This window comes from Podarcis filfolensis (assembly GCF_964270895.1).
Source record: "Podarcis filfolensis genome assembly, chromosome: 9".
NCBI lineage: Eukaryota > Metazoa > Chordata > Lepidosauria > Squamata > Lacertidae > Podarcis > Podarcis filfolensis.
In genome coordinates this window covers 66,807,575-66,833,388 of record NC_139610.1, presented here as the reverse complement: position 1 = coordinate 66,833,388, position 25,814 = coordinate 66,807,575, and the positions used below count along the sequence as shown (strand labels likewise).

The 25,814-nt window shown below is 46.2% G+C and overlaps 1 protein-coding gene across 2 annotated transcripts in view; it reads left to right on the top strand.

The window, feature by feature from the left end:
* Nucleotides 1-25,814, top strand: part of FRAS1 (Fraser extracellular matrix complex subunit 1) — a 356,925-nt gene that overhangs the window by 132,955 nt on the left and 198,156 nt on the right. For both annotated transcript variants that reach the window (XM_083631513.1, XM_083631512.1), the window contains exons 3-9: nt 7,537-7,644; nt 9,910-10,002; nt 13,778-13,931; nt 15,516-15,649; nt 21,522-21,605; nt 23,732-23,833; nt 23,920-24,111. In XM_083631513.1, the coding sequence (XP_083487639.1) occupies nt 7,537-7,644; nt 9,910-10,002; nt 13,778-13,931; nt 15,516-15,649; nt 21,522-21,605; nt 23,732-23,833; nt 23,920-24,111 (867 nt within the window). The remainder of the gene's footprint in view (nt 1-7,536; nt 7,645-9,909; nt 10,003-13,777; nt 13,932-15,515; nt 15,650-21,521; nt 21,606-23,731; nt 23,834-23,919; nt 24,112-25,814) is intronic.

Sequence of the window (25,814 nt, the reverse complement as noted above, 5' to 3'; positions counted from 1 at the left end):
TGGGGGTGGGGTGATTTTGTGAGTGTTTCCATTGATAGACTCTGAATTCTACATATGCCAAGAGCCTGAACATCTTTGTTGTTGAAGCAATGAAAATCTACGAAGTGCTATACAGTGGTACCTCAGGTTAAGAACTTAATTCGTTCTGGAGGTCCGTTCTTTACCTGAAACTGTTCTTAACCTGAAGCACCACTTTAGCTAATGGGGCCTCCTGCTGCCGCCGCACCACCGGAGCATAATTTCTGTTCTCATCCTGAAGCAAAGTTCTCAACCCGAGGTACAATTTCTGGGTTAGCGGAGTCTGTAACCTGAAGCGTCTGTAACCTGAAGCATATGTAACCCGAGGTACCACTGTATGAAGATTAAAAACAAGATACAGTCACCTACGTGTGAACATGTTCACCATAAGCATGATCGGCTATGTGCCGGAAACTGGAAATCTGTAAAAGCCACAAGGGATATCTGCTATGGAGGAAGAACATAGGAAGCTACCTGTCAGGAGTCCAGGTTCCCAGCTTGATAACACAGTAAGAGTAGGTAATTAAAAAGGAGGATTTATTGCAAAAACAAACAGATAGCTCCAGACGGCTCTAACGCAGCTGCCAGCATTATCACTCAAGATCACCCTTCTGAAGACTCCTTACAGTTCCTACAGAATATATTGAACCATCGCCCCTTACGTCTCTTGTTTTGCTTCCTATCTAGCAGCCCTCCCATTTGCCGACTCTTCGGACTTATTGGATCAGCTCCAGCCTCTTCCTGTTCTGACAGACTGTCTCTGTGTCTGTTTGCACCTGTTTGAGCTTCCTGGTGTATTCCAGCCCACTCTCAGTTGTTTCCTTGGCAACTGGCATTGCAATGTCTGAAGGAGTCACTACTGACTGCTGTGTTCTTTGCTCAGCCTGCGTCAAATTTAAGACTCTCTGTTTTGCAGCAGGCTGTAAATTTCCACTAGGAGCTGGCTCATTCCTGACACTACCATTGCATCTTTCTAGCTTAGTGGTGTTTGCATTGACTGGCAGTAGATCTCCAGGGTTCAGATGATGGTCTCTCCCAGTGTTCATAATACAAATTCATGGAGGAAAGGGCTATTGGTGACTGCCAGCTATGATGTCTATTCTCTGCCTCCACTGTCGTATGTTCATATGTTCTTATTTGGAAATGCCAAAGATTGAACCTTGAACCCTTGGCATCTTCAAGGCAGATGCTGTTCTGCCGAGCTACGGCCCTTGTCCCCATTGATGGTGGTAATCAGAAGCAGTCCTCCCAAGTAAACGCACAAGAGTGATTTGCGACCATGACTTCCACCGCTTTCCCTTTATGACGGTGGTGACCCAAAATGGACAGACACAGGGGTCACACCTGCCTTGTGAAAATCATTCAGCTGTACCCACAGATGCTGACCAACAAATCAGGAATGAACTCCCCCCCCACCATTTGCGTCAACTATTGACCAGTGCCTCTCCCCCCACCTCCACTATGCCGTGAAAGAGATACCATCAAACAGATGCCCAGTGTTCATATTCCAGCATATCCCAGGAGCTGGCCTCTAGTTACATTTTAGGCACTGCATGAATGCTTTCATACAGCCCCATGAAACATAGGATAAGTTGGAAGAGAAAGCAGCTGTTGCATGCATCAGATGTCCACCTTGGTTAGTCATGTGGAGGCCACCAGAATAATCTAGGGCAATCCCTGCTCTACTAAGGTATCTAGCTTTGCAGTTGGGACTGGGAGTTAGTAACCATCTAGCTTGAGGATCATTGCAACAGATACATCCAACATAGGGACACCTTGACTATCTATCAGTGGTGGTTCATCAGCAAGTTTCCAGATGTTGTTAGACACCCGTCAGCTTCAGCCAACATGGCAGATGGTCGGAGTCAATGGGAGTTAGAGCTGAGTGATATCTGGTTTTCAACATTGCGATATATCACCAGCTAAACATCACAAATATCACGATGTTTGAAATAAGGATGGAGCTATGTAGAGGCATTGGCTGTTTTCACGGTTTTCTCTGTATCATGATTTTTACCAGCGCTTGCTCATGTGATTCGTTGCCCCCTGCAAGAGACAGGGAGAGAGTTAACAGGGGCTGCAGGAATCAAGAGAAGCATTGGCTGGCTTCATGGTTTCCCCCATATTGTGATTTTTGCATAGCACATGCACAAACATCATGACTTGCAATTTATTACCAGGGCAAAAAAACGATATCACGACATGGACTTCAAACTGGCTTTGGACAATATGTCGAAATATCGTGCAGCCCCAAATGGGAGTTGCTTTCCAATTAAGAAAGCCTTTTCTGTATTAATTTGAGAGTTACTGCACCAAACCTCGTGGGGCTTACTCTTGAGTAGGATTGGGAATTCGAAGCTGAGGTACCCATGGTGAAAACTGAAGCAAGCCATGCTTTGTTTCCAATGAGTTACTCTAGAAAACTCCGCCCGTCACCAGCTTTGACTTCACCCACTTCCACCATGCGGTCCCTAATAGATTACGCCTCATGGTATGTGGCCCTGAGCAGAAAGAAGGTTCTCTACCCCTGACTAAAGGATGAACTATTTTGTGTTTCACCAGAAGCGGCTTAGTCATGCTGGCCACATGACCCGGAAGCTGCACGCCGGCTCTTTCGGCCAGTAAAGTGAAATGAGCACCGTAACCCCACAGTCGTCCACTACTGGACCTAATGGTCAGGGGTCCCTTTACCTTTACCTTAATCCTGTTACTTACTTAGGGGTCCACCTAGTCTAGCGTGGTCTGCAAGTATCCTAGCATTGTCTCCAGACACGAGACACTCCTCCAGACACAAGACACTCCAGTTCTTCTGGTCTTTGAAGTAAAGATGCATATGGACAGAGATATTTGCTAACGCCATCACCATGCTAACCCACAGCCTCTTCCCTTGACTCTCACGGGTTCTGTGTCAGACCCTGACAGAAAATGGGACAGCACCAAGATTTGCAACAGGGCTTAATGCAAGCAAGTTGTCTCTAGAGACCATTATACATTCCTGAACCAATGGGAGGGAGAATGGCTCAGCAAGTCATATGCTTGACTTTGCTGACGTTGCTATGGCAACCCAGTGCACTTGGCACCCTTACCCTGTGACGTTAACATATATGAGAGAGTGCTGGAGGGGAAATAGTTAAATAGGTTGCACAGACAGGACCCAGGGGGGTGGAGTCAGTGGGTCTAAAAAACCAGTTCTGGGAGGAGTTCTGGGGGAGTTCGTTGGGAGTTGTTGGTGGGTAGTTGGTTGGATTTCGTGGGTTGGCTGGTTGGGAAAGGCAGTTGGTAATAGAGAGACAATTAGAGCAGTGGGTTCTTGAGTGTGGGGAGGTAGAAGAGATAGAGGAAAATAAGACTAAGAAAGTAAAGAGCAACAACGTTTGGAATGCTGTAAATGTTTTGTTTGTGTCTGAAATAAAATTTGTTGTTGTTTAGTTGTGTCCAACTTTTCGTGACCCCATGGACCAGAGCACGCCAGGCACTCCTGTCTTCCACAGCCTCCCGCAGTTTGGTCAAACTCATGCTGGTAGCTTCAAGAACACTGTCCAACCATCTCGTCCTCTGTCGTCCCCTTCTCCTTGTGCCCTCAATCTTTCGCAACATCAGGGTCTTTTCCAGGGAGTCTTCTCTTCTCATGAGGTGGCCAAAGTATTGGAATCTCAGCTTCAGGGTCTGTCCTTCCAGTGAGCACTCAGTGCTGATTTCCTTCAGAATGGAGAGGTTTGATCTTCTTGCAGTCCATGGGACTCTCAAGAGTCTCCTCCAGCGCCATAATTCAAAAGCATCAATTCTTCGGCGATCATCCTTCTTTATGGTCCAGCTCTCACTTCCATACATCACTACTGGGAAAACCATAGCTTTAACTATATGGACTTTTGTTGGCAAAGTGATGTCTCTACTTTTTAAGATGCTGTCTAGGTTTGCCATCGCCTTTCTCCCAAGGAGCAGGCGTCTTTTAATTTCGTGACTGCTGTCACCATCTGCAGTGATCTGCACTGAAATAAAATACACTCTTATTTATTAATTGAGAAGCTGACTGAGACTGAAGTAATTTTACCAGGGAGGACCTGGTTGGTGGCAGCGGATTAGTGGTGTACGGGTCAATAGTCCGAGAGACAACCGGGGGCTCCGTATGAATGCCACATACCCCAGAACATTCAGATACGGTGTATGCGCTAACTCAAGACATGGACCATGTATTGAGATAGTGCGCACACAACCCTGACCTGCCCCATCTAGAGAAGCTTTCGCGAACACTGGTGTTGGGAGGACAGCTCTGAAGTTCTGCCCCACCACTGCTACTGGTGCCCTAACAGAACCTGGGCGCTGGAGGCCCAAGATAGCCATCCTCTAAAAAAAGCAGTCACCTTCCTTACAGACAGTGCAATCGCCCCTCTGTGGCAGGCTGCAAGAGCCTTAGTAACAACTTCTGAAATCTCCTTGCGCCTTTCTTCAGCTCCCTGGTTGCTTGTGTTGACATCCTGCCCACCCCTTTACTGCTGGGATGAGCAAGGACAGGAACGCAATGAGCAGCCAGGTAAGGTCATTAATCCTGGCGCAAAACCAGAGCATCATTCTTCCAAAGGGGGCAGGTATGTGGCGCCCTGGAGCTTGCTCCAGGTATCTTTGGAAAAAGCCTTGTGTCTGACACGGAACAGCTTTATCCCCCCCCTTCCACCTTTTTTTTAAGGCACAGGAATGGATTAAATACAGCATGAGAGTTAGGCAGAGCTTGACACCCATATAACTTGGCCTCAATTGATTCTGCAGCTGTATAGTAAATCAGCCCCAGGAAGATAGTTTCCTCAGGGTAGCCCTGTTACTGCTCCTGCCGCTGCGCGTTGGGTCAGTTATGTTATCAGAGCAAAAATGACGGCTCCTCTCCCGTATCATTTATTTCCTGAGCTCCAGGGCTGTAAATTTGCACCGATCTGTGGCAGTACTTAGCTTTAATATTCTCATCAGCTTTATTAGAGAGGACTCGGTTTCATGTACTGTTTCACTGAGAAGGAATGAAGCCTCCGATCTTATAGCTGCATATCAGTGTCACTAAAAGGGTGATGTTTAACACAGGGAAACATCTCCCTCTGGGAGTGAGGTTTTAAATCTCAGAGTCCTGGGTTTGAGCACCACGTTGGGCAAAAGATTCCTGCATTGCAGGGGTTGGAATAGATGACATCCATGGTCCCTATCTCTACAATGCTACGCTACGAAGTGGACATTGCATTGGAGGGAACTGATGCGGCAGTAGCAACGATGTCTGAGCTCTGAGCTTGATATATTTGCCTTCCATGGAAGCTAACTACATGCAAATCCATATAACTGATTCCCAGGTTGCTTCCAAACGACCTGTTTACTGAGCATTCATTCTGATTTGTTTTCTGGGGTGTTAGACAATTTTGCATCAAGCAAATGTTATCTGACGTGTTTTTACGGGGCGGTGGAATAAAGCAGGGTTGTTGTGCAAGAGCTCCAAATTATCTTCTGTTCCATATTGTGAATTTGCTGGCTTGTGGCTGAAAATCCCACCTGAAAATAGCAAATGTGCGCAAGTGCCCCCAGTGTCACTTTTTTTATTTATTTAAATGCAGCTTTGAAAGAGGGTTGCTTATTTTTTATTAATAATTAATAATTATTAAAATTAATAATTATAATTTGGATGATAATCTGGTCTTTTTATTTTAGTTTTTTATTTTAATTGGATTAGGATTTGTTACGGTATGTTAATTGGATGTTCTTTATTGGAAAATTAATAAAAAATATTTAACAAAAAAAATGAAAGAGGGTTGCTTAGAGCAGAGAAATGATGTGTATGTGCGTGGATTTCCCTTCTTGAAACCGCTTTTCATTTTTAAAAAGCACATTGCGGCTGAGTTTGCATGAAACTTCTAGTTAACTCAAGTAGAACATGGAAAGACGGCACAGAAATGTCAGAGCATACCGTTGGTTCACACTTGGATCACTCAGTGTGTTAGTTGGTGGTTGGATACCTGCAGTCTAACATTAGAGCTCAGACTGGGGGTCCTTGTTGGCAGACATGATCTGAACTGTGTGGGTGTGTAGGACTTTAGTTAGAGCAGATGCTGGAAAATGCCCATCCCCTTTTTAATTGGGCTTTAGACAAAGCCACTTCCGACATCAGGAGGAGGTGGTGTTTCTGCGGGCTCACGCCCCCCAACACTCACGCGGAGGCTGGCTTTCAGCCCCGCGTGATCAGGGGAATCCTCGGGCCACGTCAGCCAATCGGCTGGCTCCGGGGGCGTGGCCTGGGTCATTTAAGGCTGGCGCGGCCCCGGGATCTCCCCTTTTCGACCACACAGCTGATTTCCACTTGGTGAATTGGCACCAGCCATTAGGTTTTTTGCCTACCTCGTAGCAAATCGTCACAACGTCTTTGGTTTTGGCGGTTAGGCATTGGTAGGCGTATTATTATGTAGATGCGTTGGGGGGGGAGTGCCATCACCTCCCCCAAATATTTAAGGGTAGTCCGGTAAAGGATTCCAGGGGGCGTTGCCTCGTCCGAAACCTATGGAGGCCAGGGCCTAAAGCACGCCCCTGAGCGGTGACCCCGGGGGAGTTCCTAGTTGATGTGCATCGCAGGGCTCCCCCTGCTGGTGTTAACCCTTTCCGGTTTTCATGCTAACAGGCTGAAGCCGGATAGTCTGATAGGACCAATGCCTGAAGCCAATACCGCTCTTACCTGTAAACAATAAAGTTGTGGCCAATTTTTGCCCGTTAACCTAAACTAATGGTGTCCTGTGTCTTTATTTATTCCAACTGGGGGGAGGCGGGAATCGCCACGCAACACCCTGTCCCGAAATTTCAAGAAGGTAGATGGAAGTGCACACACAAAAATGGAGTCACTTTTCGGGTATATCGAGTGCAAAGAGAAAAGGGGGAAAAATTCTGTTTTTTTTCTCGGCTCCTTAATTTTCCCATGCCGCTCCTACAAAAAATCATTTTACCAAAGACTACATTTCCCTGTTCCTCCAGCTCAGGAACTTTCCTTTCTTCTCACATACATTCCCTGTCTCCTCTCCAACCAGGGATCTTTTCCGCCTCTCCCCATACATAGAAGCTGTTTGACATTCCAGGTAATTTTCCTAGCACATTAATTTTAATATGAATGGAGCGTCAAAAGCTCCTTTGGAGCCTGTTAAATTCCCAGCCCGACTCTGTTTATAGAAGCCGTCGCTGGATGGAAGAGAAGCTCTAATCAGATTGTAGCTACCGGGTCTTAGGTGGATCAATTATTTTGCAGCTGGAATTGATTACTTTTCATCGCAGGCCCAAGCCTTTTGATTACATGTTTTGGAAGTACGGAATGAATAGCTTTGGACTTGTTACAGCCATGGGTACTAATCGGCGTGTAGCAGATAGACTTGGCTTGCCAAGTTTGCCTCTGCAATGTTTAAGGGCCCTTTCCCTTTTTAATTCGTTTGAACTCTTTGCTGCCCCGTAATTGCGTGCAGTCTTCATGCTTTTTAATGCATTTTTAATTCCGAGCTTATGACTTGTTTGCAGAACAACACCGCTTGGAAGCCAGACTCCTGCCGGGAGTGCAGTTGCCATGGTGACATTGTCCTGTGCAAAGGCGTCGTTTGCAAAAACCCTCGCTGCGACTTTGGGAAGGTAAGGCGACGGAATGACGTCCGCGTGGAGAAATGGAGTGGTCGTGGCAAGTTCAGTTTCTGGCATCTCCTTATAGGACTGGGAAGGATTTCTGCCTGTAACCCTGGAGTGCTGCTGCCAATAATAATAATAATAATAATAATAATAATAATAATAATAATAATAATAATTTATTTATTTTTTAAGAAATATTTATTAAAGTTTTACAAAAACAAATATACAAAAACACATAATAAAAGAAAAAAAGAAATAAAAATAAACACACAGAAAAAATAAGAAAATTTAAAAACAATTCCATTTTTCATAACTTAAAACTCATTTGCTTGTTTCTTTGACCTCCTCACACCTCCCCTTCTTGTATTCCCATTTAAATAATCAAATCAGCAAATCCTTACCCTCTGTCATTTATCTTATCTCTATAACTTAACATTTTTATAACTCTGTATTTTCATCCATTATCAATTCATTTTGCATATTCTTATTAACTTTGTTGCTAATACCACTTATTTCCAATCCAACATCATTTTAATTATGTTTTTGCCTATTTATAACCCTTTTCCCATATTCTCTTAAAGCATTACAGCTGGAAACCACTTAATTTCTATCCAACATCATTCTAACATTCATTAATTTTACAATATTTCTGTAGATAGTCTTTAAATTTCTTCCAATCTTCTTCCACCGACTCTTCTCCCTGGTCTCGGATTCTGCTAGTCATTTCTGCCTAATAATTTATTATTTATACCCCGCCCATCTGGCTGAGTTTCCCCAGCCACTCTGGGCGGCTTCCAATCAAGTGTTAAAAACAATGCAGCATTAAATATCAAAAACTTCCCTAAACAGGGCTGCCTTCAGATGTCTTTTGAAAAGAAGATAGCTGCTTATTTCCTTCACATCTGATGGGAGGGCATTCCACAGGGCAGGTGCCACCACCGAGAAGGCCCTCTGTCTGGTTCCCTGTAACCTCACTTCTCGCAATGAGGGAACCGCCAGAAGGCCCTCGGTGCTGGATCTCAGTGTCTGGGCTGAACGATGGGGGTGGAGATGCTCCTTCAGGTATACAGGACCGAGGCCGTTTAGGGCTTTAAAGGTCAGCACCAACACTTTGAATTGTGCTCGGAAACGTACAATTCAGTGCCAATCAGTGCAGACAGCACTGAACTCTATGGACCAGTGGTTTAACTCCATCTAAGGCATATTCCTATTGTCTCTTCTTTGTTTGAAAGTGTGGCTCAGTCAGTAGAGCACGAGACTCTTAATCTTATGGTCGTGGGTTTGAGCCCCACATTGGGCAAAAGATCCCTGCATTGCAAGGGATTGGACTAGATGATCCTTGTGGTCCCTTCCAACTCTACGATTCTATGCTTTTAGTTTATTACAGGGGTTACCAATGTGGCAGGTGCCCAGTGGTACCTCCTATGGCACCCACATCATCATCATCATCATCATCAACACCAACAACTTATTATTTATACCCCGCCCATCTGGGCAGCTCCCAACAGAATATTAAAAACACAATAAAAGATCAAACATCAAAAACTTCCCTAAACAGGGTTGCCTTCAGATGTCATCTAACAGTCAGATAGTTGTTTATTTCCTTGACATCTGGTGGGAGGGTGCCACCACTGAGAAGGCCCTCTGCCTGGTTCCCTGTAACTTCACTTCTCACAGTGAGGGAAATGCCAGAAGGCCCTTGGAGCTGAACCTCAGTGTCCAGGCTGAATGATGAAGGTGGAGATGCTCCTTCAGGTATACTGGGCTGAGTCCGTTTAGGGCTTTAAAATTCAGCACCAACACTTTGAATTGTGCTCGGAAACGTACTGTGAGCCAGTGTAGGTCTTTCAGGACCTGTGTTATATGGTCTCTACAATGCACAAGAGACTTACTTCCTCTCCCTGCTCAGTTCCTATTTGCATTCTTTTGTTAGATTGAACACAGCTCCCCACAAAATAATAATAATAATAATAATAATAATAATAATAATAATAATAATAATAATAATACCCTTATGGATGCTAGGATTAGAAACACTCGATTGGGAGCCTCCCAGAGTGGCTGGGGAAACTCAGCCAGATGGGTGGGGTATAAATAAAATATTATTATTATTATTATTATTATTATTATTATTATTATTATTATTATTACACCTTTCCATTCTGAACAGAGGAGGCCTGTATTGTCGAGACTGTGTGTTGGAATATCAGGAATGGGCTTTTCTAGACAGATGGATTTGTGACACTCGCTGAATGGCTTTTTCTCGTTCAGGGGGAAGTGCTACAAACACCTGCCAACGCTTGCTGCCCTGAGTGCGTTTCGCAAACGGAGGGATTTTGTGAGCATGAAGGACGGGTCCACGAGGTGAGCATTTCTTGAGTATCCCTTTCAACTTGCAGTTGGCTTTTCTTCTTGAAAATCACTCTTGTCTCGTTCCCTCTTGGGACCTTGCCTTGCTGCTGCAGAGAGACATTCAGAGAACTTCATGTTGGAAACACAATCTGAGTGAGATCTAGCTGCTTGTCTGGTATGCCGGGCCGAGAGAAGTCTGGTCGCTTGATGGCCGGGCTTTCTTAATATCCACAAAGCGTTGCATTGATCCACTCGGCCAATTCTTTGGCTGCCTTAGATTTTTCTCCAGTTCTTCCATTCGGGGAACTAGGTCAGAGCAGTCTTAGGCGGCTTCACACATGGCCTAACCAAAGTTATTGCTGCAAATTAACTTTTGGGCAGATACCCAAAGATGAGAAGAGGAATGGGGAAAAAAATAATAATAACTGGCGCACTCTCGGTGCCAACTGGGTCATTTTCACAAGCTTGGCATTTTCGCTGCGAGAATATGAGTATGTTCGTTTCCAGGAGCTCGCTTATTGCATAAGTATAGGGGAAGAACCATTAATCATCTCATTTGTTTGCTGATTGTAGTTTCTCCCATTTGTAGATAATTTGGGGCTCGCAAGGAGTAGCGTAGGACTGCCAGCAGACATTCAGAAAGCAGCCATTTCTCCAAATAGTAGGCCTGTCAACGAGTCTTCACCATGCTAGCAGAAAATAGAACCCCATAGCTGTCAACTGTCCCTTATTTGGCGGGAAACTCCCTTATCCCAGCGCCGCGTCCTGCTGCTGTCCCTTACTGATGATGTCCCTTCAGTTTCCCGGGTTTCAAAGGAAGCAGCTCCTCTCCCTCCCTCCCTGCCGGCCAGGGAGGAGGGAGGCTTCAACTGTGTTGCTTGGCTGCGTTGCTCACCCAATAAGGAGTTTAAGGATGACTGGGGGGTGGAGCTTGCATGCCTTGTGCCAATCAAATCGGCCGCATTGCCTGGGGACTCGCCTTTGCTCAGCGCTTCCCAGTTGAGAGGTGACGGTGGTTTTCCTTGCTGCATCCCCTTTGCCGGATTGCTGCGCTGTGGGAACCACTGCTTGAGGCTTCGTTTGGCTGCTGGCTGGGCTTTCTGCCTTTAGCTTGGAGGGGCTCAGAAGTTGAACATACCTGTACCCGGAAAATCCCTTATTTTGGTTGCTGATCCCTTATTTTCGAGGCTGCTGGTCCCTTATTTTCAAATCTGTAAGTTGACAGCTATGGAACCCTCATGTTCAGAGGCAGTGTGTCTCCAAGTTTTATTTGCTAGGGACAAACAGGGGCCAGCCACCACTCTAGATTAGACTATTATTAGAGTGTTGTTTCTCTAGTATTTCCTGTCTTTCCATTAGAAAAAAAAGAATCAACAGGGTGGACTTTTCAGAGAGAATGGATGCAACGCAGCAATGGGGAACATGTCTCCCTCCAGTGCATTGTTGGAAATCCAGCCCTCACCAGAATGGCCAGTGGTCTGGGAAGGTGGGAGTTTGGGACCCCCAGATGTTGTTAGATCACAGCTTCCCCATCCGCGGTACAACAGGGCAGGTGGCTGTGGAAGCTAAATGGATCTGGCTGCCAGCCATTGCCCAGAATACTGGGCATGGATGGACCTCTTGTGTGGCTCAGAAAGCACAGTTTTTATGGGCTGAATCCCACAAAGGCTGCAGCTGAGATGGCTTGGTTGGTTGAGCATGAGACTCTCAATCTCAGAGCCGTTGGTTCAAGCCCCCCATAGGGCAAAAGATTCCTGCGTTGCAGAGGGTTGGACTACATCATTGTGCGGGCAGAACGACTTCTGTAAACAAAATATTCCTATCCCACAGCAGCCGCCCTGCACCTACCAGTCTGTTCTGGAGCACATCAGTTTTTGGGGAGTGTGATGGCGGGCACGTCAGGGGAAGGAGAGGAATGGGAATTCCCATTGCATGAGCGGAAGCTGTTCTGCTCGGACAGCGATTTCACCGGCTACAGCTCTTTGCTTTTGGTCTCTGCCCACTTTGCTGCTTGTATAACTTTTCCTCTGCTTGCTTCGCCAACAGAGAAAGTTGAGATCTAAAGGGTCTCGCAGGGGCGTTCTTTGCCAGCTGGCTAAATGGGGACATAAAATGGAGAAACATGGCAGAATATAAAGATTTAAATGTCCTCCTTAGTTTTAAAGCAAGGCAATAATGGTTCCAGTTATAATGTATGTCCGAGAGTATTATTGCAGCAAATGCAAACATTAAAATATATGAGCCTGGCTTTATTTTCAACCCAGGGCTAGGAGGAAGGGCGATGCTGTTATGAGTTCTGGTCGAGCCTGCCATACAGATCTGGCCATACTTTTGGTAGAGAGTTTAGTGACTTCTGGCTTAGTGGTTACGAAAATGTCCCTTATCAGAACCAGTAGCCAGGGAATAGCAGAAACATCCGAGAATCAGCGTATTTCTAAATTTGCATCTACAGTGGTACCTTGGGTTAAGTACTTAATTCGTTCCGGAGGTCCGTTCTTAACCTGAAACTGTTCTTAACCTGAAGCACCACTTTAGCCAATGGGGCCTCCCACTGCCGCCGTGCCGCCACTGCGCAATTTCTGTTCTTATCCTGAAGCAAAGTTCTTAACCCGAGATACAGTGGTACCTTGGGTTACATACGCTTCAGGTTACATGTGCTTCAGGTTACAGAATCTGCTAACCCAGAAATATTACCTTGGGTTAAGAACTTTGCTTCAGGATGAGAACAGAAATTGTGTGGCAGCAGGAGGCCCCATTAGCTAAAGTGGTGCTTCAGGTTAAGAACAGTTTCAGGTTAAGAACAAACCTCCAGAACGAATTAAGTTCTTAACCCGAGGTAAAGGTAAAGGTAAAGGGACCCCTGAACATTAGGTCCAGTCGTGACCGACTCTGGGGTTGCGGCACTCATCTCGCTTTATTGGCTGAGGGAGCCAGCGTACAGCTTCCGTGTCATGTGGCCAGCATGACTAAGCCGCTTCTGGCGAACCAGAGCAACGCACGGAAACCGCTTACCTTCCTGCCAGAGCAGTACCTATTTATCTACTTACACTTTGACGTGCTTTCAAACTGCTATGTTGCCAGGAGCAGGGACCGAGCAACAGGAGCTCACCCCATTGTGGGGATTCGAACAGCCGACCTTCTGATCGGCAAGTCCTAGGCTCTGTGGTTTAACCCACAGCGCCACCCGTGTCCCTAACCCAAGGTACCACTGTACTATTTCTGGGTTAGCGAAGTCTGTAACCTGAAGCGTCTGTAACCTGAGGTACCACTGTATGTACAGAATAGAAGATGCTATGGTGGCTTGGATGGATTTAAAACAGGACGAGGCAAATTCATGGAGGGTGAAACCCTCAGCACCTACTAGCCATACTGGCCAGCTGTATAGTACCTCTGCTTTTTGGGAGGTGGGCAATGTGCCTCTGAATACCAATTGCTGGGAATCACAGATGGGGAAAGTTTTCTGCATCATGTCCTGCTTCCCATATGCTTCTGGTTAGCCCCTAGGAGAAAAGGATGCTGACCCGAATGGACTATTGGTCTTTGATCTAGCAGGGCTCGCCTTAGAGTCAAATGATCTGGTTTCCTTGGCGTCCCATTCATGATGGGATTACCATTTGGTGTTTCCTGCTTGGCAGGGGGTTGGACTCGATGGCCCTTGTGGTCTCTTCCAACTCTATGATTCTATGATTCTAGGAGACGGGTAAATATAATCCAGCAAAGTCCCACAGCTTCTTCTGTTGCCAACAATTGACAGTTACCTGTTTTTTCCACTCTGTTTCCCCTGTAGCATGGTACGGAATGGGCTGGCTCCGAATGTACGACCTGCGCTTGTGCCAGTGGGGAAATCACCTGCACCCCCAAGGCTTGCCCTGCCCTCTCCTGCGAGGGAGTGGGCCCCCCCAGGCAAGGAGAGTGCTGCCCCCGGTGTGCCGGCAGTGGAGGTGAGTGAGTTAAGGGTGATGAAGGGAGAGGGGATTCACCCTGGATTTGTCCATCTTGAAAACCTAAGCAGACTTGCCGCCGTCGCCGCAGCTTAGCCAAATGTAATCTAAGCTTGTCCAATAAGCTGTTGCTTATTGTAGGATTTATACAGCCACTTTTAAATAGGGGAGGAAAATCTGGAACTCCAGCTATCCATCCATTTGATTGCTAAACCAAATATTATTATTATTATTATTATTATTATTATTATTATTATTATTATTATTATTATTATTTTCTTATTATACTGCCCTTCATCCGGGGATCAGAGGGTGGTTTACAATATAAAAGCACAAAAATATCTAATATATTAACAAACAACCCCCCCCCCCCCATTTTAACAGGCCAAAGATTCATTATTATTTAAGTGCTGATAGTGTCCTCTTGGCTTAACTTTGGTGTCCTGAAAATGCCAACCTAGGCTCACCTTTTTCCACCGCAACCTGTTTTGTGCTGGGCTGTCCTCTCAGTGGCTCACTGCTGCCTCTTTCATTATTAAAACATCTATATCCCTTTCCTCCAAGGAACTCAAGGTGGAGTACATAGTTCTCCCCTCCATTTTATCCTCACAGCAACCCTGTGAGGTAGGTCACCCAGTGAGCTTCATGGCTACTTGGGGACTTGAACCCTGGTCTCCCAGGTCCTAGTCCAGCACTCTAACCACTACACCACATGGGCTCTCTCTTTCTTTGCATGTCCCCACTCGTGCCTTTCTGAGGAGACATGTAACAGCAGGGATTAACCGCAACACACATTTATGCGTCATTTAAGACCAACTTTCTGTGTGATCTGTGTGCATTTACACGATACCTTTAACAAGGGAACTTTCAAGATCACGCAAAATTCCATGCCTGTTCAGTTGTGTGCGTATCAATTCTATGCAGATTTACAATTTAGAGCATGAAAACTGGGAATGGAGGCACAATCTTCTATTATTAATAATAATAATAATAATAATAATAATAATAATAATAATAATATACCGTCGTATACCTGGTATACCTGGAGGTCTCAGGGCGGTTCACAGAACAAAATCAAAATATAAAGCCACAAAATATATCATCAAAATGAAAACAACAACCTACTCCCCTCCTTCGCCCTTCATCGTGACGCTAATGGCGGAAGGCATCTTTCCATTCTTTCGAGATTATTTTGCTCTTGGGAAAGGGGGGAAATAGGGATACACCAGAGGAACACACATTTCTCATTTGAAACAGAAGACTTTCCATGTGCTTCTGCATCCCTTCTTGACCACAAGGGACAGATTCAGAGGACAACATGACTATGGAAGTGTTACAGATATGCCTGATGTTGTGATATTGCTCTTTGAAAAACGAAGAGTATAACCTCACTGACTCTAGAATAGGGGTTAGGAATCCTTTGGCCTTCCAGATGTTTCTGAACAATTGCTGGCTGTTCAGCATGCTGTCTGGGCCTGATGGGACCCAGACTTTATGAACATCTGGAGGCCCGAGGTTCACCAGCCCTGCTCTCAAATGTTCCGTGAACCTAGGAAAAAACCAATGGTCTTCAATGCCTTTTAGAGCCTTGTTCTTTTGATGGTCAAACGTACCTGGATGGTGAGGATTGGCAGCCCAGCAAGTGTGCCAGATGTGTCTGTCGGAACGGGACTGCGCAGTGTTTCACCGTAGTTTGTCAGCCTATATTGTGTAAAGAGGTAAGATCGTGCAAGACTTCTCTGCATTTTATTCAACCTTTTCTTTTAAATGGCTATTATTTATTTTCATGTTCAACTTTGCCATTCAGGTGAAAAAACAAGGCATTGTCTTAACTTTATCTGTTTCCTCTGCTGTAACTAACTGGAGCTGAGCTTTAAAAAAAGGGGGGGCAGGCATTTCATGAAAACTTTTGCCCCCTGCAAAATGATTCCCCAGTTTTGGAGAGGAATGGAGCAAAACTGTTATTGCCTTAACTCTGACTTGGCTTGGTGTCGATGTCATGTAGTTTAGTTTGACTGCATGGCAATGTGACATGCATTACATTGCTTGCAATGTGATGTGAAATCTCCTCTTTGAGCGAGAAAATGTTTGCAGTCCTATTACTATTGATAACAGTGAGGTGCCCCCACTGTGGTTCTAGAGGACATGGAACCAATTCACCCTGAGCAGAGGTAGGTGTTAGAATTCCTGCCCCATGATTGCAGTCATGGGATTTTTGTCTTTCTCATGACAGTATATGTTTTGACTCCACAAAGTGGGAAGTGACGGAGACAGGGTGTTTGTGTTACTGTGTTCCGTGAAGTGGGACTATTGTCCTTTGTTCTTTTTCTCTTTGCTGTCTGATGCTAGAGAGAGGGAGCCATGTTGCAGTGCTCCGTGTGTGTTTATTTGTAAATAAAGTAGATTAGCCAACATGCTGAGTTGCTGAGGTCTGTCACGCAAGTTGCGAAGACTCTGCGGATCCCTAAATGTGCCAGTGTCTGTTGGCATTGGTCGCTGTGATGTTTGGGCAGAAAAAAGCTTTTGAAGCTCCTGAACAATCGGCCAGGAGGGAGAGAACATGCCAGTCGGGCATGTGTCTCTGCCAGGGTCCTACTCGAGTGTAGGCTGAACTCCTGACAGTAGGTTCAATGAGGCTTGGATTAGAAAAGTCAAAATGAGGATGGAGTAAGAAGATTCTTGTGTAGGAACAGACAGAGACACTTGTGTGCTTAAGTTTTGGAGAGAAACAGGATATACAAGAGAGACTAAAGTCACACCCACACTATACATTTAAAGCACTTTTGTACCACTTCCCCAAAGTATCCTGTGAATTTTGTAGCCTGTTATGGGAAACAATTAATAGGGACTGCTTCCTCAGTGACCCATGGCTATGGTCACCATTTCTGGAAAACAGAGTCTTTCTGGCAATGTGACTTTTTTCTTCTTCAAAAAAGTATATTCTGATTGGGTCCAAATTTAAGTAAAAGGTAAAGGACCCTGTGAAAGGCGACTATGTGGGTTGCGGTGCTCATCTATCTTTCAGGCCAAAGGAGCTGGCGTTTGTCCACAGACATCTTTCCAGGTCATGTGGTCAGCATGACTAAACCGCTTCTGGTACAATGGAACAGTGTAACAAGTGCCAGAGCGCACAGAAATGCCGTTTACTTTCCTGCTGGAGTGGTACCTATTTATCTACTTGCACTGGTGTGCTTTTGAACTGTTAGGTTGGCAGGAGCTGGGACAGAGCAACGGGAGATCACCCCGTCATGGGGATTTGAACCGCCGACCTTCTGATCGGCAGGCCCAAGAGGCTCAGTGGTTTAGACTACAGCGCCACCTGCATCCCTTTGGGTCCAAATGTAAGCTTCCCCTGAATATAGGCCACACCCCAGAAAGAGATGTCTTAAATCGTCTCTGCCTTCTTCCTCCTTCAGCATCTCACGTCCATTTTTGGAGAAGCACCTCTTCAAGTTCTCTCCAGCGTCCTCTGTTGTTTCCTTCCTGCATCCACATCAGCCCTTCTGTTGGTTTTAAATAATCCAACCTTCACATAGGTGATTGCCCCCTGGTCCTTTGAAATTGTAGGGTCTCCAACCTGCTTTCATTCCATTGGCCTGAATAGTCTCATGCCATGTATACCCATTTTAACTTTGTAAGAACACAATCCTAGGCCGCACTCAGATTTCATACAAGCTGGATTTGGTGGGGCAGAGTGTGGCCTTTATTCAGATCAATAAGAAATTTTCCTGCCAAGAAATAAGGCAGCTACATTTCCTCCCACCTCATTTGTAGACATCCCTGTTTCCATTCTTCATTGCTGAGTACCACCCTCCAAATTACACTTGGTGTCAGGAGGTTGCTGCTTTTATTTTATTTTTTGCTGCTCTGCACATTCCTTTTTTACATTCACTGAACAGCGCCCTTGATATGTGGGCTTAGTCATCCAGGTTAGCAGCTGAAACCTTGGCCGGGGAAGGCATTCAGCAAACAATCTTCATCCTCATAAATTTATTTTCTCTCTTCACATCTTCTCACCTGCGTCGGAAGCAGCCAGGTGTTCACATTAGTAATACCCAGTTCCTTTATTAGATTCACCCCCCCTCCCAATTTTAGAAGACTTTATAACGCAGTAACATTTAACGGCAGTTAACAGCCAAATACCTTTTTTTCAGAGGGTATTGTCATGTCAGAGGATTAGTTCATAAAGATGTAACCAGCCTATTTCCTCTAACAGATTAATGCCAGTTTTCTGACGAGAGCATAAAACCGCTTTCAGTCAGCATGCAAAAATGCTCTGCGCAGAACACGAAGAGTCGGAAGAAATGAGCTTCAGGACAAGTTGATGGGAGATTCTTGAACGTTTTCATCTCACCCCACATCTTTGCCACTGATCACGCTATTATTTAATCAGCCAGTCATTAGAATGTGGAAGAGATGTACCGGTGAAACAAGGAGGGTGTGAATAATCAGACCTGCGGGCCTCTGGGGTTAACGCATCAACAGCAACCCAATTCCCTCTTTAGCTAATTTTGAGAAGGTTTGATAGATTTCCTAAGATGAGGCTCTAATAGAAAATGCATTAACCTTAACGGTGAGGCTCCTACCCTGCTCATTCATCTCTCTCATTTTTCATTCCCGTACTGGCAAAGTGTCCATCAGTAAGGCAACACCGCGTCTTCATTCCTTCTCCCAAAGTGAAAGATTTCCATTGGCTCTTAGCGGTTAAAGGTAAAGGTAAAGGGACCCCTGACCATTAGGTCCAGTCGTGACAGACTCTGGGGTTGCGGCGCTCATCTCGCTTTATTGGCCAAGGGAGCCGGCGTACAGCTTCTGGGTCATGTGGCCAGCATGACTAAGCCGCTTCTGGTGAACCAGAGCAGCGCACGGAAACGCCGTTTACCTTCCCGCTGGAGCAGTACCTATTTATCTACTTGCACTTTGACATGCTTTCGAACTGCTAGGTTGGCAGGAGCAGGGAACGAGCAACAGGAGCTCCCCCCCGTCATGGGGATTCGAACCGCTAACCTTCTGATCGGCAAGTCCTTGGCTCTGTGGTTTAACCCACAGCACCACCCTTGGGGGCCAGCAAAGGCTGGGCCTGTCTCCTCTTCAAGGGACACCATTGATGACAGATACACTGTTTTGCTAGGGCTTGGGGGTGCCCAGGGCAAGTGGCAATGACTACCAGAGACTCTTCCGGCCCAGCCCAAGGCAAGGCGGTTCACAGGGCCTTGGGCAGTTACAGAGGGTACCCTTGTTGTCTGAGCTGCGCAAGATGGGGACAAAGATGGCAGGGCTCTCTTTCAAGTAGCTGCTGCCCCTACGAATTGAATTTAATTCTAAATTATATTCCAGAAACATGGGAGATTACAAGGGGTCAAAAAAAAATTGGATGTACCGTGCTATATTAGAAGCAAAAAAACTTGTTTTGATAAATTGGAAGAGCCGCAAAAAGATTCCATGGAGCACATGGATTGATAATATGGACAGATTAGCTACATACGAACGAATTGCATGTCGACGCAAATTAAGAATGGATAAATATGAAGAAATCTGGCAGGAATATTTAAGTGATAAGGCGGATAGTGGTGGGAAGTAGGGGGAGGAGAGAGAGGTGGGAAAATATTTTTTAAAAGGTGTAGTCATAGGTATATCAGTGCATTCAAATCTGAATTGTCAAATTGTGTTAGTAGTGTTATTATGGTTTTTGTTGTATGTGTCTTTTGCGGTTGTTGTTTGTATTGAAAAATGATTAGATAAATAATAATAATAAAAAGTAGCTGCTGCCCCTTGGGAGAGCCATGAGCAGTCTTTCTGGGGCCTGTAGCCTATTCTGCATTTGTTTGCTCCTGTACAGTAGGAGAGCCTGCAAGGGGGTCATCCTCAGACAAGAATGAGAATGCCCACCCTCAAGCCAGCACAACGTAGAATGGGGTGCTATGGGCACTCCATCATCTGAGGATACTAGCACCTTCGCTTTTCTCCATGGAATCAGTGGCTCCCATCGAGATTTGAGAGATCTCAGAGTTGGACTTGAAGCTGCAAAGCTTCAGCTGTTCCCTTGGAGTCTCCAAGGGCTGAAATTGGGGACCCTTGGATGTGCTTTGAAAGGGCTGGAGGAGGATATGTCAAGGTGATGCAGCGTGCTGAATCAAAAATTAAATGCAAAAGGGATCCCGAGACACATTTCATTAATATTGTAGAACAACAGAACAGAGTGGCCTCTTTGCCCTCAGCCTCAACTCTTGTCTCTGCCTGTATCTCTCTTTCCATATATTTAATGCTCAGTACAGTTCACTTCCTTTCTCCCTTGCTGGGCTCCCCAGGGCCAGCAAGTAAGATGGCATAATTGGTTGTTGGGTGCTAGAAAATAGGCTGTATCTGTCCTTTGCCTTTACCAGTTAGCCATACCTACAGCTGCAGTCATTTTACCTGATCATCCTGAGGGAAAGGGGCTTAACTACCTGGGGCAAAGTTAAGGGGAGATCTAGCCCCCTCTTTGCCTCATCTTTTGGGGTCTATGGAGGGCATTAGATCTCAGGGGTGAAGGTCCTAAATCAAGAGGGCTTATTGATTTGAGAGCTTTTGTTATTTGCTCTGCTCTATGACCTGCCAGGGGATGCGGGTGGCGCTGTGGGTAAAAGCCTCAGCGCCTAGGGCTTGCCGATCGAAAGGTCGGCGGTTCGAATCCCCGCAGCGGGGTGCGCTCCCGTTGCTCGGTCCCAGCGCCTGCCAACCTAGCAGTTCGAAAGCACCCCCGGGTGCAAGTAGATAAATAGGGAAGGTAAACGGCGGGAAGGTAAACGGCGTTTCCGTGTGCTGCGCTGGCTCGCCAGATGCAGCTTTGTCACGCTGGCCACGTGACCCGGAAGTGTCTCCGGACAGCGCTGGCCCCCGGCCTCTTAAGTGAGATGGGCGCACAACCCTAGAGTCTGTCAAGACTGGCCCGTATGGGCAGGGGTACCTTTACCTTTACCTTTACCTATGACCTGCCAGGTGAAACATTTCCTTATTGATATAGTGTCTGTCTGTCTGTCTGTCTGCCTGTCTTTCGCTCTCTCTCTCTCTCTTAAAAATGATTTTATTTATGATTTTCAATTTTATACATTTCAATAATTTTATAATCATTTTAGCATTTCAAAAATCCCTCTTTCTGTGTTTCCTTCAGTTTATTTTTTAATATTTTCTGCATATCCAAATTCACTTAATTTTATCATTTATTTGTCTATTTTAAACATATACCCTTGTAAAACTGCAGATTATTACAATAATCCTGTCAGTGTTCTTATCTGTTTACAGTTTATTTGCAAATATTCAACAAACCATTTCCATTCTTTTATAAGGAGTTTGTTATCTTGATTTCTTATTTTTTTTGGTTAATTTCGCCTTTTCTGCATATTCCATAAGTGTTTGTATCCATTCTTCTTTTGCTGGGATGTCTTCTTTTTCATTTTTTGGGGGCAAGTAACATTCTTGCCGCTGTGGTTGCATACACGAATAAATTCCCATACGGTCTGGGTCGTTCTGTCCCTATAATTCCCGGGTCTGGCGTCTCTCTTACTATATGCAATTTCTTTCTTTCCACCCACCCCTTTCCCCAATGCTCAGGATGAAAGTGTGGTTGTACCTGCTGGGAGGTGTTGCCCACAATGCACTCCGAAATCCTGCTCTGCACCTGGGAGAGCATATGAGGTAAGGGAACCCTTTGATGAAAGGCAGGAATCGACTTGGCGTGGGCTGCATATGACACATTTCTGCTCCTCTCCCGACACCCGAGGCTTTTGCCAGCATGAACGACTTCTTTCCCCCCTTTCTTCTTCTTCTCCTTTTTACAACCTGCTGCTTTTCTTCTTCCTGGGAAGCCTGACAAAATGAAGGGGATTAAGAAGTAGAAAGGAATGTGCTGGCGAGAGACAACTCAGTTCACAGGCCAGTGTAGATAAGGCCGTTCCTGTTAACATAGTTTGAAAAGTGGTGTGCAGAGAGGAGGGCGAGGGCGGGTGGGAGATAACCGGCACTGGCGATCCAGGACAGAGCTTTGCATTTTTATTTTGGTTTTTTTTTTAAATCTGGAATGCATTTGATGCGTTACAGAGTTATGTGAGCAGGGCATGCGACGAAACATAGCGCAGTTGGTAGAGCACCAGGCTCTTCATATCAGGGTTGTGGGCTTGAACCTCGAGTTGGGTGAAAGATTCCTCATTCACAGAATCATAGAATTGGAAGGGTCATCTAGTCCAACCCCCTGCAAAGGAGGAATTGCAGCTAAAGCATCCTGTCAGGTGGCAATCGTGGTTGCTTGTGAGTAACCAGTCAGAACTCTGACCTGTCTTTTACAGGTTTTATTTTGGTGCAAAACTATTTACAGTGCAGAACCACAAGTTCATGTCTGCCTCAATCACTAGCAGAATCCGGGAGTGGTCGTTTCCGGGTCCTCCCCCAACATAAGAGCTTAGTCACCCCCAGCCTTTCCCTTCCTTCTTTGCATTTTACCCCTCTGCACAAGGTGGGCGACGGAAGAGGCACGCTTCCCTCCTGGCCGGCTTGGCCAGGAGCAGTGCTGAGGCTCCCAGCAGCATCCTCTGGCCCTTTCCCCTCCTTTACCTGGGAGGTGTGGCTTTCCCCACCCTCAGACTGAGGAGGTGTGGCGCTGGGGCTCCCAGCAGCATCCTCTGGCACCTTCCCCTCTTCTCCACTGGAGGTGTGGCTTTCCCCACCGCAGGAAGAGGAACTGCTTCTCAAGGTTTTCGGAGGTTCCCTGTATCCCAGCTGCCCTTCTGCCTCACTGCCCTCTTCCGATGGCAGTCCCCTGACACATCCATGACAGATGGCCATCCAAGCTCTGCCTAGAAACCTCCAAGGAAGGAGAGCCCACCACCTTCTGAAGGAGTCCATTCCAAAGTCAAACAGCTCTTCCTCCCAGGAATTTTTTCCTGATGTTTAGTTGGAATCTCCTTTCCTACAACTTGAAGCCATTGGTTTGAGTCCTACCCTCCAGAGCAGGAGACACAAGCTTGTTCCCTCTTCCATGTGACAGCTCTTAAGATATTTGAAGGTGGCTATCGTATCTCTTCTCGGTCTCCTCTTTTCCAGGCTAAACATACCCAGCTCCTTCAACCATTCTTCATAAGGCTTCGTTTCCAGATCCTCCCCCCCCCCCGCCGTAGCTGATAGCATTTTATTTAAAAATTAAGACACATAAAACCATTTATACAAAGTGTTTCATTAAAAAAAGGATCAAGTTGTAAACTAGGAAGGTCTGAGAAGGAGCTTGCCATCCACAGCTAGCAAAAACCAGAGTATGGTTCATGCCCCAGAAGTGCAGAAGGCAGAACCCCCTTTTCTCTCCCCACCCCCTTTTCGAGTCGGCACAAGGAGTATCGCCCTCCTTAGCAGCAACCCAAGCAAACGCTTGTTGTTTTGAGGTGGCTGGCGTACCCCATCAGTTCATTTAGAAATCAAAGTGTCCAGTAAAAATAATGCAGGTTTCCTCCATCATAAAAAAGTGAAGACTTTCCTCTTTAGAATACATTTCATTTCCATTTCCTTGGTCACCCTCCTCTGCACATGTTCCAGGGGCTTGGACTAGATGACCCTCATGTTCTCTTCCCTACAATTCTATTATTCTATGTGTGCCTGCTCAGGATACTCTATTTGGTTCCTCCTACTGCCCTGTTTTTCATTTTTCTCCTCCCAACAGCCAGCCACCATTTTGTGGATGCCCAGTCTTCATCAGGCTATTTTCTGGTGTTCTCCACCCCGTGTGGACATCAGTGGTTAACCTGAATGGAGTACTTATGTTTCTTTCTGTTGCACAGCACGGCGAGCAGTGGCAGAAAGATGCCTGCACAACCTGCATCTGCGACAGAGGGGAGCCCAGGTGTCTGAGGCAGACCTGCACACCTGTGACCTGCGAGAAGGTAATTCCCGAGCTTGGAATCCTGGGAGAATCCCGGCAGTTTGCTGTTTTCTCTTTTCACGAGGCATCTGAATTGCGTGTTCCTAGGGGGAGAGCAGAATACAGCGTCCTGGAGTTTGCTGTGAGGAATGCGTCCCCTCCAAGGGGAGCTGCGTCCATGACGGCATCGTAAGGTACCACGACGAGATGTGGAATGGTACCGGGTGCGAGTTCTGCATGTGTGACGGAGGGCGAGTCTCTTGCTGGCACGGAGGGTGTGCCAAGGTGGAGTGTGCCCCGGTAAGAAAATGACCTCGTTTTGAGCAACCTTATCTATCTAGTTCTATTATTTATTTACATAGAAGATTCCCAGAAACACTAACTAAAAACTAAAAACCCCAACCGGAAAAGCAGAAATGAAAGCTGGGAATCTGGGGGGTTGTGTTTTATTTGTTTTGTTTTGTTTTATTTGTTTAGATAAAACCATTATAAATTCTATTTTCAGTTTTCAATAATTTACGAATACACATCTTAAAGTCTCATACTTCCAATATCAATACATAGCAGACTTCCCTCCCCCCCCCTTTTGCGGTTTCTTCTCTTGTTTAAATTTTTAACATTGGCTTTTCCACTTCATTCCATTTTTGAACTGTTCTACAATTAATCTTGCTAATACTTTTAACTGCTTGATTTAAGTAAACCCTACCAATGCACTTAGTTGCATAGCATGATTTTTCAAATATTCCACAAATATTCCCCGATTATGGTTTATTTGGGGTGGGTACCGAGGACTGGAAAGATACTGACAAGTGTGCGCTGTGGGGAAGAGGTGTTGAGTCTGGCTCTGGAGAGGGGACCACTGATTTGTGGGGAACGGTACCAGTGTCAAGGGATTGTCAGGCAAGTGCAGGTCATCCACAGGGCGGGAAGAACGTGAGGCATGAAATGCAATTAGATTTTAGTCACAGAAAATGGCAACACAACAGAGTTCCTCCGACTCTGCCTAATCTAGAAGGATACGTTGCTGAAATTGACCACTGGCCCTTCACTTCCCCTCTAGCCCCACACTCTGGATTCTTCCAAAGCAGACGAAGGCTGCGTCAAGTGGGGGTGGGTTCCTCCTCTGGGCATGTCTGGCCTGTTGCTCAGCAATGTGCAGGCCTCTCCTCGGTCGGGGTGTCAGAGGGGGAGGTAAGCCAGCAGGACTGGGTCTGTCCCACTGCCGGGTAGCAGGGGCAATTTCTGACTCCTCTCTGTTTGAGTCTCCACTCACACTATAATTGCGTGTCGAGACCCCGAAGCCACCCCCTCGCTGAGAAATAACACACACAAGGACACAGATATTAGGTAAATGTTATTGGGCAAATTTTGGCCACAACTTTATTGATTGCAGAATGTGAGCGGTATTGGCTTAGGCATTGAATGGACCCGACTATATCTGACTCCTGCCTGATGCGCAGGGAGTCTGGTAAGGGTAAACCACCGGAAGGGGGAGCCCCATCGATGTGCACCAACTCGAGCTCCCCCTGATGTTCCCGTCGGGGTCGTGTCATGGCCCTAGCCCCGCCCTGGGCTTTGGACAAGATCCACCCCCCGGATTCCTTTAACGGAATACCCTTAAGCTTAGAGGGGCAGATGATGGCCACACCTCCCCTCCCATCACAAGGTCAAACAATGCCGAACCGCCACAAGAGCCCAAAGGCTCGCCGCCAAATACTTTCACACCTGTAACCAATGCCTCAAGCCCTCTGCAATATCGGCCAGCCATATATCATTCCCCCAATCATCCATCATCACTACAACTCTCAACCTGTCTTAGAAGGGCCTCTTTCTTCTAACACCCCACCCCCCTTTTAATTGCTCCAAGTTCCTGCTTCTAGCATCTCCCAGCTCGTCCATTACCCAGACTGCTCTCCGATGTCCCACCACCATGATCCAGGGTCTAAGTTGTCTTCAGTGTCATCGCTGGGGAGGCTCTAGGGCAGGCGGCACCCACCACTCTT